The 13,454-nt window shown below is 36.8% G+C and overlaps 1 protein-coding gene across 1 annotated transcript; it reads left to right on the forward strand.

Moving 5' to 3' along the window:
• The first annotated feature begins 8,029 nt into the window (after positions 1–8,029).
• Positions 8,030–9,117, forward strand: LOC139198291 (calcium uniporter protein 2, mitochondrial-like). Its single transcript, XM_070826768.1, has 2 exons — positions 8,030–8,605; positions 9,112–9,117. The coding sequence occupies exons 1-2, from the start codon at positions 8,030–8,032 to the stop codon at positions 9,115–9,117; spliced, it is 582 nt and encodes a 193-aa protein (XP_070682869.1).
• Positions 9,118–13,454: the final 4,337 nt, after the last annotated feature.

Consider the following 13,454-nt stretch of genomic DNA (forward strand, 5'->3'; position numbering starts at 1 on the left):
CTCGCCGGAGAAGACAAGGAATATTCCGTCAAAACTGACGGAATATTCCTAACGCCGTTACCGTTACCGTTGGGTTTTAACGGAATATTCCCTAACGCCGTTCACTGTGCCGTCAGTGTGCCTGGCACGTGGCTGCGCGTGGGCCGTGCGTAGGTCCGTGCCACGTCAGGCACGTGGGGGCGCGTGAGACCTCCAAAAATTATTTTAAAAATATGGGGATGATCCTGAGGTTGTGTAGGTCATCGTGGTATATTCATATACCCAATTTGAGCATCGTATGAAGAATTTATTACCTAGTTTGGTTTAGGTGCGTTAATTGTGCGTTAAATGATGTTTTTTAGTTGTTTCACTTCTAGGTGGGACTTATAACGAGGACGAACACATCCAGGGGCGTCAAGGGGGTTACGACCCGGCGACATACCAGTGAGTGGGCATTTGTTTTATATATATACCTATATACTCGATTTCCCCAGAAATCAAATTTAAATGAGAAGTATATTGAAATGAAATGAAATATGATTTGATTGCCATGCATAGAATGTTATGGATATTATGAACTATCGTATGATGCATATATGTATGATGGTGCTGTGGAAGCACAGGTAAGTATTTAATTAATATTATGATGATGATGAGATATATTGAGCTCATATCCTGCACCATGGTTTAGTGCTTATAGTATTCACCGCATCGCACGCTCGCCTTGGATCCAAGTAGATGCTGGTCGTACAGTCCACGCGGAGTGGGTACGACGGGCCAGTCGTAGAGTGTTAGTGAGATTATGACTGGTGGGTGACCTTAGGTTATTGTATACAGATGATTGATGAGAGAAGCACTAGAGCGAATATTACCATGAGTCGTTCAGACTACATTAGGTGGTTCCGACTTATGTGCAGAAGGCCGGACAGGTCACGCGGAGTGACTCCGGCAGAGTGAGATTGATAGATGTTGAGCTCTAGGTTCAATCGTTCAGGGCTATTAGAGGGCCTCCGATTGATTATTTCTTTTACCTGATTTATATTATGTCAATGCATTCATACTAAACTGTTGAAATTGGCATGGTACATTCTTTATTGAATCTGTTATAAGATTGACGATCGAGACAGTTGAGATATATATGCTATATACTATTTTTCTGGGAAAGTATACAGGTTTTCCAAAAAGGGGTTATAATTGTGGATTTATGAAATGATTTGGAAAAGCTTTATTTTCGCCCACTCACGTTTTCTGTTTTTCGCCCCTCCAGGTTCTAGTTGATAGTTGAGGCGTTGGTGGCCTACGAGGACTGCTTCGGCGTTCTGACAGACTAAGTAAATGTAGGATTCACCCGAGGGTGCTGTAAAATAGTTATGGTCCTACTTGACTGCACCTAGATGCTTATGCTCTGTTTATGTGTGTTTAGTACACTCTTAAGCACATAGAATGCTAGGTTGTAAATAACTGCAATTAGCGGTTTTCGTTGACTCGTATTTTATTATTAAATCGTTTCCGCTTGCGTTTATGGTTACGTCACGCTCACGTGACGGCCAGCACGTCCTAGTCTTCGGGTTAGGGTGTGTCAAAAGTAGGAAGTGATATTAAGTATGGAATCTCACATATATTAATTGTATATTATTTATCATATGCATGATGTGAGATCCTATTCTCAAACACGCCCATGTTGAAATTAATTATTTGAATTTATTCGACATGATTTAATTAAAATACGCATCAAGATTTATTTAATTAAGGGGTGTGATATCCCCACACACCCCATTTTACTTCTTACACACTTCTTGTTAATTTTTATCCGTTAATTTTCTTTAATTCATCTAATCCGACGATCAAAAATTAAAAAAATGTATAAAAAATAAAATAGGGTTTCTGAATATCACATCCCTTAATTAAAAGAAATCCAAACTACAAGCCCAAAGTAAGAAATGATTGAACAAGAAGCATGGGACAAAGCCCATGGCGTCAAACCCTATGAGGTGTGGCATGGGATTTCATAAATATCCATGCGTTTTCTCATATATCCCTAATGTTATTGTGAACGCGATTAGTTTTGTACCTCAGAACGAAAGGAAAAAAAAAAAAGAAAACGAAAAAGAGAAGGAGAAAACCTAGCAGAAAGCCACCTAATGTGCCCCGCCCATTCTATTGGTGCAAGTGAGTGATCTTATTAGCACAATTGAATGGTTCACTCCATCATCCGCCGTTCATGTATAAGTGTGAATACTTTTAGAGGCTGAACACTTGAAGAGCTTCTTATGATTAATCATGAAGAGGAAGAACACAAGCACAAAAATGATCTTACAAAGTGGTGCACACATGTCTAAGGATTAAGTTAATCTCTTCACGTATTATTGAATGACAACCAAATGGATATGTAATTGAAATTACATATTATGTTTATTTATTTATTTTCCACTGTGTATTTAATTATTCGGTTAAATAAAAATTGCAATTATATGCCCAAAAACCCAACAACCCCCTCACGAGTGTCCTCACACGAGGTCACAAGAGAAACCAATTTCCACACCAATAACTGATCAAGCCATTATACCGGAGCCAACACTAGTCTTTTGGAAGGCCCAGTTAGTATTCAATCATTCAAGTCAACACCAATTTTTTTAAGGCCAAATTCTTCAGTCAATATTCTTAAACTGGAGCTGGCACAACTTTTCGAAAGCTCATAACATGTCTAGAGAAGATTTTCTTGGCTGATAATTTATATCGTATAAATTTTTTTGAAGGCATCAAATCCTAAATCTATCCGGATTGAGGCATCAAAACCTCGATGAGACTATATTTCCCATTGCTACTTCTATTGAAGCTGAAGCTGATTCTTGTGAGAGTGCTTTATATCCAAAAGATGTTAACTTAATTGCCTGGTTATCTGATATATTTCATTTCATATAGGAGTAGGATTCTCTTCCTTCTAAATTTCCTCCTCTCCTCTCCTTTTTCACTTTCCTCATTTTCTTTTCTTTTTTATATATATTTTTTTATGTAAGAATTCAACTCAAGGTGTTGACATAGCTTAATCGTAAACGTCCAAATAGAATAGGACTAAAGAAAAAGAAAAATAGAAGAGGATAGAATCGGATCTATTCATATATATGTTTGTGTGTGTGTGTTTTTTTTTTTTGATTCATAGTGCATGCCTTGTTGCGTTGCCTCCCACTCCTGTCGTTTTAGTAACCACGTACGCTAGTGCTTCAGATTCGGACAGCATTCCATGCAGTAGGAATCCCTACATGACGTTTAGGGCCGGCCCTAAGGGTAGCCGGGGAAGGCGGTTGCCTAAGGCCCCCAAGTTTCGGGGGCTCCAAAATTTTTAATACATCATGTATATAACATATAAATAATAACATGCTAAAAACTGTCGCAAACGAGTTGTTAGTGCAGTGGGATTGGTACTCTTCTTTTTTCTTTGGGGGCGGGCAGTTCGAACCACCGTGCCCTCCAAACGCAACTTTTTTCTTTTGTAAGTAACCTCCAAATGCATTTTTTATCCTTTTGCCTTTGAAAGCACCCCCCAAAAACAAATCATAAAAAACCAAAAAAATCATAAAAAGTTATAAAACCGAACTCTCTTTGCAATCCTTTTTTTTTTTTTTTTCAATTTTCCAGTCTTTTTATTTCTATTGAATATTTAAATCAACTATCACATAATCTTGAATATTGTAATTTGAGGTAACAAAAATTTTGAATTTAAATTTTGTTTTTCAATCATTTATTATTGAACTAGATTATTCTAATATTTGATTCGTCATTGTGGTATTGATTTTAGAAAGAACGTAAGAGAACCAATTTGTCTTGTTAAATTTATTATATTCATCAATCAAGTTTATTGTTCTTTACTCTCTTGATCATCAAGTTTTATTGCTCTTCACTCTCAATCTTAAACTTTTGACTGCAAACACTTAGTACATTTGCATCTAAAACGTGAAAGGTGTAATATTTAAGTAAAGTTTGCATACCTTTTTTATTTTGACGTTAATTTTAATGATATTTATCATAGAAATATATTTTTTTATGTAATTTGGCGATATTTTGTTATACATATCAATGTACAAAGAGTCGAAGACCATATAACTTTAGGGCCCCACCTCGAGGCTCGCCTAGGGCCCCCAAATTCTCAGGGCTAGCCCTGATGACGTTCTAATTAACAACTAATTCTTTAATTAAGGCCTAAAGGCAGGGAATTACCTTGCAGCCAATTTCAATAACTGAAGGATCATTAATTTGTTTTTGTTTAATATGGTTAATTTAAATCGAAAATTTCTTATATGGGTAGTTTAATGTGTCCTTGTGTCGGTATCTCCATTGGATGGCACTAAATCCCCCATGACATTGATAGAACCTATATCATTTAGGCAGAATATGCACATAATTATGTATAATGTTAATTGATAAATTTAGATGGTCCACCCTCATCTTACAATAATCCATATGCCATTTGGAAATTAACATTATAGGGAAGCCATGGTGACCCTCCCCTACCATCGATTTATAGTTATATGATTTGTATGCATACATACATACATACATACATATATATATATATATATATATATATGTATGTATGTATGTATGTGTGTATGTATGTAATTAGTTGTACTCAAGTGTCAAGTGGCATCAACGAATTGTGAAAACATGCAAAAGCAAAAGAAAAAGAGAGGTGTTATTCCCACCCCGATGTCTTATATTCCCACCCACATTTTTATGAATTTTTTAATTACAAATTTGTCGATTTGTAAAATGACTAATAAAAACCTTAGATACCCCCTTTTGCATTACTGTTTTTTATGTATAAAATAAAAAAGAAAAGTTTGAGTGTGATAACTCTCACGCTATGTTTATAAATTTTTTGCAAATGATCTTATAAGGATTGAATGCATTTACTTTAAGTTATAATTTTCTTGTAGTCTAGTTTAATTAAGTTGTACTTTTATGCAGGTGTTCTTGAAATCAGGTCATCCAATTCCTCCTATATCGAAAAATTGGGAAAGATACTGTGAACCATGGTGTTTAGAATGGGCTACTCCGTACATTGATCGTATACAACAATTCAAACTTATTGTAAGGTCTACTGTTATAACTAGAGAGATCGTGGAGCTTGACGAAATTTGAAGAGAGTAATATTATTTGTTTAGAAGAGAGTAAAATATTTGTTTATATTCTTTTTTAAGAGAAATTCATCTCTAATTATATATAGGGTTATTTTAGGAATAATAGTGGATGAGAAAATAACATTTTAATTTTTTAACTTTTTATAGCGGGTGTAAATATAATGTGGGTGTGAAAATAAGACAACGGGGTGAGTTTAGCAGTTCTCAAGAAAAAACCGGTGAAAAAAGACCATAAGACCAACTTCAATAGTTGACTTAAAGCTTAAAATTTGCAGTTGTAATGACATAAAATACATAAAGAGTCTCATTTTTTAAAATTTCTTCTTAGCATTTCCCATTTCCCACTTTTCATAGTTTAACAATATGTATTTCTATATGTTTTCCACAAAGTAATTTAGTATGAACTCTTTGGATTGTGTGTCAATTTTGTGCCACCAGTAATAATAATCAAGTGCAATGATTGGCACAAAGGTTTTGCATCAGCCCACTTTTCTTCTTCTTAATTTTCTTTTTCACCCTCATATATTCACAGACGTCTGAACCTAGCTTTGGTCACGAATTTACTCATCACTTAGTGCCTCTTCATGTTTTGAGTGGGTAACATATAATTAATATGTCTCACTTCTAATTCATAACCATAACATAGAAGGCAAAGAATCACAGGAAGAAGAAAGAAAAGGAGAAGGTTTGAAAGGAAGAAATCTCTTGTATATTTGATAGCTGTTTTTAGGCTTTTTAGCTAAAATGGTCATTGAGATTTACATAATTTTTCATTTTGGTTCTTGAGATTTGAAATCAATAGAACTAGTCCCTGAGTTTGTCCACCATCAATCATTTTGGTCATTCCATGAAAAATCTCCATTAAATAAGGCTAAAATAACAAAAATACCCCATTTTTTGTCAAATCATTTGTCACATTGTTTATTAAATTAGAGTATTTTTGTTATTTTGGTCCTTATTCAATATAACATTTCATGGAATGACCAAAATGACTGATGATGGACAAACTCAAGGAACACTTCTATTGATTTCAAATATCAAGGACCAAAGTAATGAATTATGCAAATATTAGGGACCATTTTGGCCAAAAAGCTCTGTTTTTATTATGGATAATGATTGTGCCCCCCCCCCCCCACTTAAACATCATGTAAAGATTATATCTGCAAAAAATCAATCAATTTGGATTTCGTTTGGTCATCCATCCGCGTTAGGTTTTGATAACAAGTAGTATCATTAGAATGAACCTACATTTGTTTTATGCGTATATATGGCTAAACGATCTCTAAATTGAATGATTTTTTGCACATATGATCTTTAGATGATGTTAAAGAGAGAACAATTTAGATTATGATGTTTAGACGGTAACAATTCGTTAAATCGTAATTGAGGGGACAATCAAGTCCCCTATGAGAGTACACAAACATTATCGTTTTGTTATTGCAACTGAATGAGTTTAATTTAAAACAATAAGATAAGGTCCTTATATACCCTCTTCCAACAATGCTTAACATTTAAGCTAATAGGTGAAGACAAGGCACTTAGTGATTTATGGTTAATACTACTATAAGTTAATAAAAAGAGTAATGCTATTGCTAGGCACACTAAAAAAATGTTGGAGATTATATATGTGTACCACATGTTGTGACAAAGTAATGATATATATAATTAGCATTTCTATGAGATAAGTTTATTAATTGATGTGGCATGTATATATATTACTTGTCACGTCATGTGGTACACAAAGGTGATACAAAATGTGATTTCTCTAGCCTTCTTCCAATAAAAAAATAAGTACATAGTTATAATTTGAGTGAAATAATAACTCAATACGATGATATTCCGTCCAAAGCAAACAACATGTCACTAACGTATAAAATAAAAAGAAAGCTGACTTAGTGAAGCTCATTGGAAAACTGCATGGTTCTGCCACCAAAAAATGGCAATCACCATCGTCGATTAGGGTGGGGCTCCAATGTTCCATGCTTTGCAGATACCCAACAATAAAATCCTATCTAGTGGGGGTTACGTAGAAATATTTGACAAACTCTATATTGGTTGAAGAATATTTGTACTCATCACCTATTTATAATTATTGGATTAGTATAAATTTTGAGATATCTGTAGTGGATGAACACAAATTTTATAATTTAACCGCATTCAATAATAACAAATATGGTGGTGAGCATTACCATCACTTAAACGTAATAAGCAAAAATATACTTCCAGTTGTTGAAACAATGACATGAATAAGTTAGGAAGTTGACTCTCTTCAAGAAAAAAAAAAAGAGGTTAGGGAGTTGGCTCATCGTCTCCTTTCCCACGCATTATATTACCCATGCAAATTAAAATGGAGGTGGTAGACTTTCACTAGTGGGATGATTATCTAATTAAGAATCCTAAAATTTGGAATCCAACAGCCTAATGAGATTCCCATGCATAGGGTACTCCCATTTGTTTAAGATTCCCTTCTTTTATTCTTATTCAGAGAATTTGCAAAAGGATATAATTCGAAGGGTGAATATTATTGTTTCATCCTCCTCCTATAATTCCTTTCATATTTTGATTCTTCTGGTGTTTTGCTTCTTGAATCGTTAATCGGTTGTTTTGGCGGAATTCGGTTGTTGCTTTAATGCTACGTATCACTTGGTATTATAAGTGTGTTAGCCGTTAGATTTGATTTTTATCATATTAGATTGTTTATTTTCAATTACCAAATGCTATGTACTATTGAAGAAAAATTTGTGACGTGTCCCCAAAACGTTACTATCAATCTTCCAACAAGTTCCGCTTACGTGGGACACCCAGCCTATAAATAACAGCAGCTCACTCCCAAAGCTCAACACTCGAGCGAGCCTCTCATTCACACACACCGTCTGGGCTCTCGCTTTCTCTCTCTACTTTCTCACTCGTCCATGGCGCTCCGTCAAGCGCTTGCTAAGCACGCATTTGGCGCCACCAGAGTGTCCCTAGCGCCACCGTCGTCGGTTATGGCAGATCACCAAAACATCGTGCCTCCGAATGCCGCCCAGGTGAATTTCCTCAGGGAGTATCTGACCTCGATGGACACCCCCCGGAAAGGATTTTTCCGCCGATTCCTCAACCGCCACCCGGCATCGAAGCTCCCGGAATTCCTGACCGTTCCGGTTGGGGAGAAGCTCCGGGAAAAGCTGAGAGGCATCAACATTAGCGGTGATCAGCTCCGTCTCGGCGGTCTCAGCTCTCCGCCTCCAGATCGGGACCCCACCGCCAAGCTTCCGTTTGGAATCTCTGTCCGCAATGCGAAGAAGATTCTGAGGCTTTCTCAGGTGGAGAAGCTGAAGGCGAAGCTGAGGGAGATTCCGGAAACTTCCATTTCGCGATCGGAGTTCGTTCGGATCTGCAGCGAAGGATGTGAGAGCAAAGAGCAAGGTGCTGAGTTCGCGAAGATGATGGACGAGTCCGTAAACGTTATCGTTTTGGGAAACGTAGTGTTTCTCCGGCCGGAGCAGGTAACTTCTTCTTCTTTCCCGCTTTTATGTAGTTTCTGTTTCTGTTGTTGTTTGTGATCTGGTAAAATTACGGAATTGCCCTTGAGGTGGAGGGTTGAAGAAAACTTTATTATCCTTGGCCGTTTGACACGTATCTAAAACTTACATGTAACAAGGGCATCGCCACTGATTTTGGGATCTAGAAAATAAGAGACATTTTTTACTCTAGAAAAACTCAATGACTAGGATCCACATAAACGATTTCATTAATTACATTCAACTTGACACATTTTACATATTTCGGATGCCGAAAATACCCCGATTGTATGTTTGATGTATAAAAATTAATTACATGCAAATTATATGGGAGAGTTAATGACTTTGAGAAATAAAAAAATAATAAATCAAAAGACATTAATGTACGAAATTATGGAGATGAATCCACAAAGAAGCGAAATTAATGTGTATATAAATATGGCCAAATCAATGGTGCATTTAAACTAATTACATATTAATATGAAATATAGGAATGAATGTCCTAAAAACTATATGATTTTGAATAGTTTTATGTATTGAATGACTTTATTAATTTCAATGACTATATTAAATCTTGAATATTTATGCATATTTTTCTCAATTTAAATAATAAAGAAATTAAAGAATCAGATATATTAAATCTTGATTATTTTTCTAATAATATTAAGTCTTGAATGTTTATGCATATTTTTCTCATAATATATCATGTTGGAAACTAACATAATAATTGGAATACATTTTATTTACCGTTTCCAAACTCCATATAAGGAGTGTTTTGACATAAATGTAGGACTTGAATATTTATGCATATTTCTGAATGCATTGTCTATGTTTTTAAATTTGCAAAAAATTAGGCATTTTATTTCAATTTTTTATCTTACCAAATTTAAAATATGAAAGGGCACTAATTTTGGCTTTTTTTTATTTTAGGCATGTGTTTCTCCTGAAATTAGTGTAGTTCTAGTTCTATATAAATTCGAAAGTTTATCAGGTTGGTCTCACATTGGGTTTTTTCTATATTTTTATCATTCATACTTGAGTCCAGTGTGGTTTTTCAGTGGTTGTGTTATCAAAATACAGATTAAGCAGAAAAAAGATACAAGGTATTTGTATCCTTTGTTTTTATCTATGTTCATTTTGTTTTCTCAATATTGTTTGTTAATTAACCTACCATATATTTCACCATCTGACATATATTTCATTGTTGTTTTACTATTAGGAGTAAAATGGAGGGTGCCATCATTGCAAGATGTGTTTTCAAAAACGCATCAGCGGCAATTCCAATATATGCCGACACCTCCTTCATAGTATTGTGCTCTGAAGTGTGTTCGCGATTTGATGAGCTCGTAGTTGGAGAATTCCAAATGACTTATGTTGTCCCTGAACATCCTCCATGCTTCTTAAAATCTGATTTAGATGTGCGTGTGTTGCATTTGTCATGTTATAATGACAAGCAGAATTCAGTGAAATACATACAGATTTTCAAACAGATTACTTCTGGTCGAATATGATCGAACGTTTTGGAATAGATTACTTCCTCCAAATTTTTATCATTATCCAACGGTATATAATGTACCTACGAAACAAACGAAATTAAATACTATGAAATACATACAGATTTTCATAAAATAAATTGGTAAAAACGTATCATAATCACCTGTTTAAATGCACAGATTATGATCGGATTCATTGAAGACCCACTACACACCATGTTGTTTGAAAGTATCTCCATTGAAGTTGAAGGGTGCGATTCGAATCTCAAAAACGGTTGGATTTTCTGATTGTCAATCTCTCCCCATAAACGTGGTAATTATTGAAATCAATGATGTTTGTTATGGATGGTTTTCTGCAAAAAACGGCTGGATTTGAAACGGTCATGGGATGATATTTTGAAACGCCTGGGATTGTATTATGAAACGCATGCTGAGGATGAGTGGCATAGGCGTAATACTATTGTATTACTAGGTCAATTGTTTTTCAGTATGGCTACGCATTTTAAATTTGGGTTTATATTAGATGTTTATATAGATACATGGGTTTTAGTTTATGGATTGTGAATTGTAAGGGCTAAAATCTAATCAACCCTTTAATTTATGCATTTTTGAGGGTGGGCAGCCTTGGATTACGTGGGAATTTCATTTGACCAGTAGAATTTTATTGTCTCGCTTTAGTCTTCAATCATCAACTTTGCATGGATGACTTCAAGTTACGTTAACGCGTGGAACTTTTTGCATGTCTATTTGTTACTAAATGAATATGTCGCTTCACACTGTTTAAGCTTACGTGTGTAGAGAAAAGATAAGAGGCTGGAATGGATAAGTAACATCTCGAGTCATTAAAAGCATATTAAAAAATACAATAACAAGAAACATCCATTTAGATTAATATTAAGCTTAATACATGTTTGCAACCCAACAAGAATTAAATCTAGTGGCAGCCCAAGCTCCAGCTGCCCTACACCTAATTTTCAGCACATTACACCAATGTTCGACTTTTTGCCTAGCAGGGGTGAAGATATGTATGCCTAAATATGAAAAACAGGTACGTGGATTTTCAATCCCTTCAATTACACACTCCTGATGGCTTTTAAATAGAAGGACAGAGATACAAGTTGAAATGGAGAGCCCGAATAATGCATATTCATATATTTTAATGTTTTTTCCACTATCCATCAACTTAATAAAATGCACTAAAATTACCGCATTTATCCCTAGGGCAAAGTCAAGAAAACTTAGGGCTTTATTATGTCTTAAAAACATGACAAATGACACCAGGTAGTATGAACAGCATAATAGGGTAAATATGCATATTATGCATTCGGGATCTATTATATTTTGTAGATATAATCCTACAGCCCATAAGAATATCTCTATACCTTCCCTAATGTATCCTATTCTTAAGAATCTTACTATCTGTGGGGTGATTTTTTCCCTATAACGATGAATTATCGACAACATAATTCCATCACAGAACATAAATACACTTGTGATACGAAAGTAATCTAGGTAGGAAATTTTGGGTGCAACAGCTGGAATTAATAAAATGGATGGGACTATAAAAAAACTTTGAAAAAAGTGGAACCATACGGTTGCTTTGGTCATTTTGATTTCCGGTTCAGCCACCGGTTGTTGACCACGGTCACGGCCGCCGCGCCCTCGTCGACCACGGCCATGGCCGCGGCCTGCTTGTTGACCCACCTGATCGTTTCCCTCCCCATGTCCTACGTTTAAGTAATAAAAACAGGCGTATGTTAAAAAAACGAGGAAAATTACTGCGTAAACAGAAGGGAGAACTATGGCTAAAACATGATAATACGTTGGCAGCGAATGAGACATTGGGACGAGGGAGTGAGTCTAGAGAGCTAAGAGACGTTGGCAGCGAGGGGGAGGGAGGGAAAGAGAGGAAGGAGAGTGGCAGTGGGTCTAGAGAGCTTAGAGAGAGAGGCGTTGGCGGCGAGGGGGAGGGAGGGAAAGAGAGGAAGGAGAGAGGCAGTGAGTCTAGAGAGCTAAAGAGAGAGGCGTTGGCGGCGAGGGGGAGGGAGGGAAAGAGGGGAAGGAGGGTGGCAGTGGGTCTAGAGAGCTTAGAGAGAGAGGCGTTGGCGGAGAGGGGGAGGGAGGGTAAGAGAGGAAGGAGAGAGGCAGTGAGTCTAGAGACTTAAAGAGAGAGGCGTTGGCGGCGAGGGGGAGGGAGGGAAAGAGAGGAAGGAGGGTGGCAGTGGGTCTAGAGAGCTTAGAGAGAGAGGGGTTGGCGGCGAGGGGGAGGGAGGGAAAGAGAGGAAGGAGACAGGCAGTGAGTCTAGAGAGCTAAAGAGAGAGGCGTTGGCGGCGAGGGGGAGGGAGGGAAAGAGAGGAAGGAGGGTGGCAGTGGGTCTAGAGAGCTTAGAGAGAGGGGCGTTGGCGGCGAGGGGGAGGGAGGGAAAGAGAGGAAGGAGAGAGGCAGTGAGTCTAGAGAGCTAAAGAGAGAGGCGTTGGCGGCGAGGGGGAGGGAGGGAAAGAGAGGAAGGAGACGGGCAGTGAGTGAGTGAGTGAGTGAGTGGAGGACTGTGTAGCTATATATATAGGAGAGTATATGGAGAGTGAGGTGCTGAGGAGGAAAATGAGGGTGTAGGTTATGTTATGGTGAGGACTCTCTCGCGCATTTTTCTCTGGTGAGGGTGGGAGTGGTTGGGTCATGGTCATGGTGTGTAAGTGGGGGTGGGAGGGAAGGGAAGAGGCTGGCTTTTTTGCTGCTTCCTTGTTGGGTAGCAGGTTTTGATGAATTTACCAATTTAGCCTTGTTTTTGGACTGGTGTGGAAGACCAAGCAATGACCGAATCAATTTAAAATTAGATACATACAATAATTTTGGTGACCCACAAAATTACTGAAATATTGTGATGGTGTGTCGGCAACGCAGACCCAGCACGTAAGAGAGATAAACACACTATTCTCATATAAGAATTTTGGGATGCAACTGTAACACAAAATTCATTCTATGAAAATCATGTTTGTCCTTATTTTGTGCAACTTTTGGATGTTGGATTGCCCAATATACCAATGAAAGATGGAGAGACAAAAATGGGGTCCTTCGGATTAAGCTTTGGTTGGATGCTCATTTGCTATGCTCTAGCTCACCCCGCCAGTTTCATAAAACAAGGTTGATGTTTTTAATTTTGTAATAAAGTTAGACGAGTGTAACAACGGGAACTAGTTTTTAATTTGTCGCATCATTTGGTATTCAAAGCTATGGAACTAAAATTGTGAACCTATATTGTTCCAAGAATACATGAAGCATATATGCTAATTAATAAACACGATTTTTACAAGTAATTGTCTAAAAGCAACAATTAAGCTTA

Source organism: Malus domestica, chromosome 08, assembly GCF_042453785.1.
Source record: "Malus domestica chromosome 08, GDT2T_hap1".
Taxonomy (NCBI): Eukaryota; Viridiplantae; Streptophyta; class Magnoliopsida; order Rosales; family Rosaceae; genus Malus; species Malus domestica.

What these genes read in the sequence shown, in the direction of transcription:
- LOC139198291 (XM_070826768.1), top strand. Translation starts at nt 8,030, where the DNA reads ATGGCGCTCCGTCAAGCGCTTGCTAAGCACGCATTTGGCGCCACCAGA.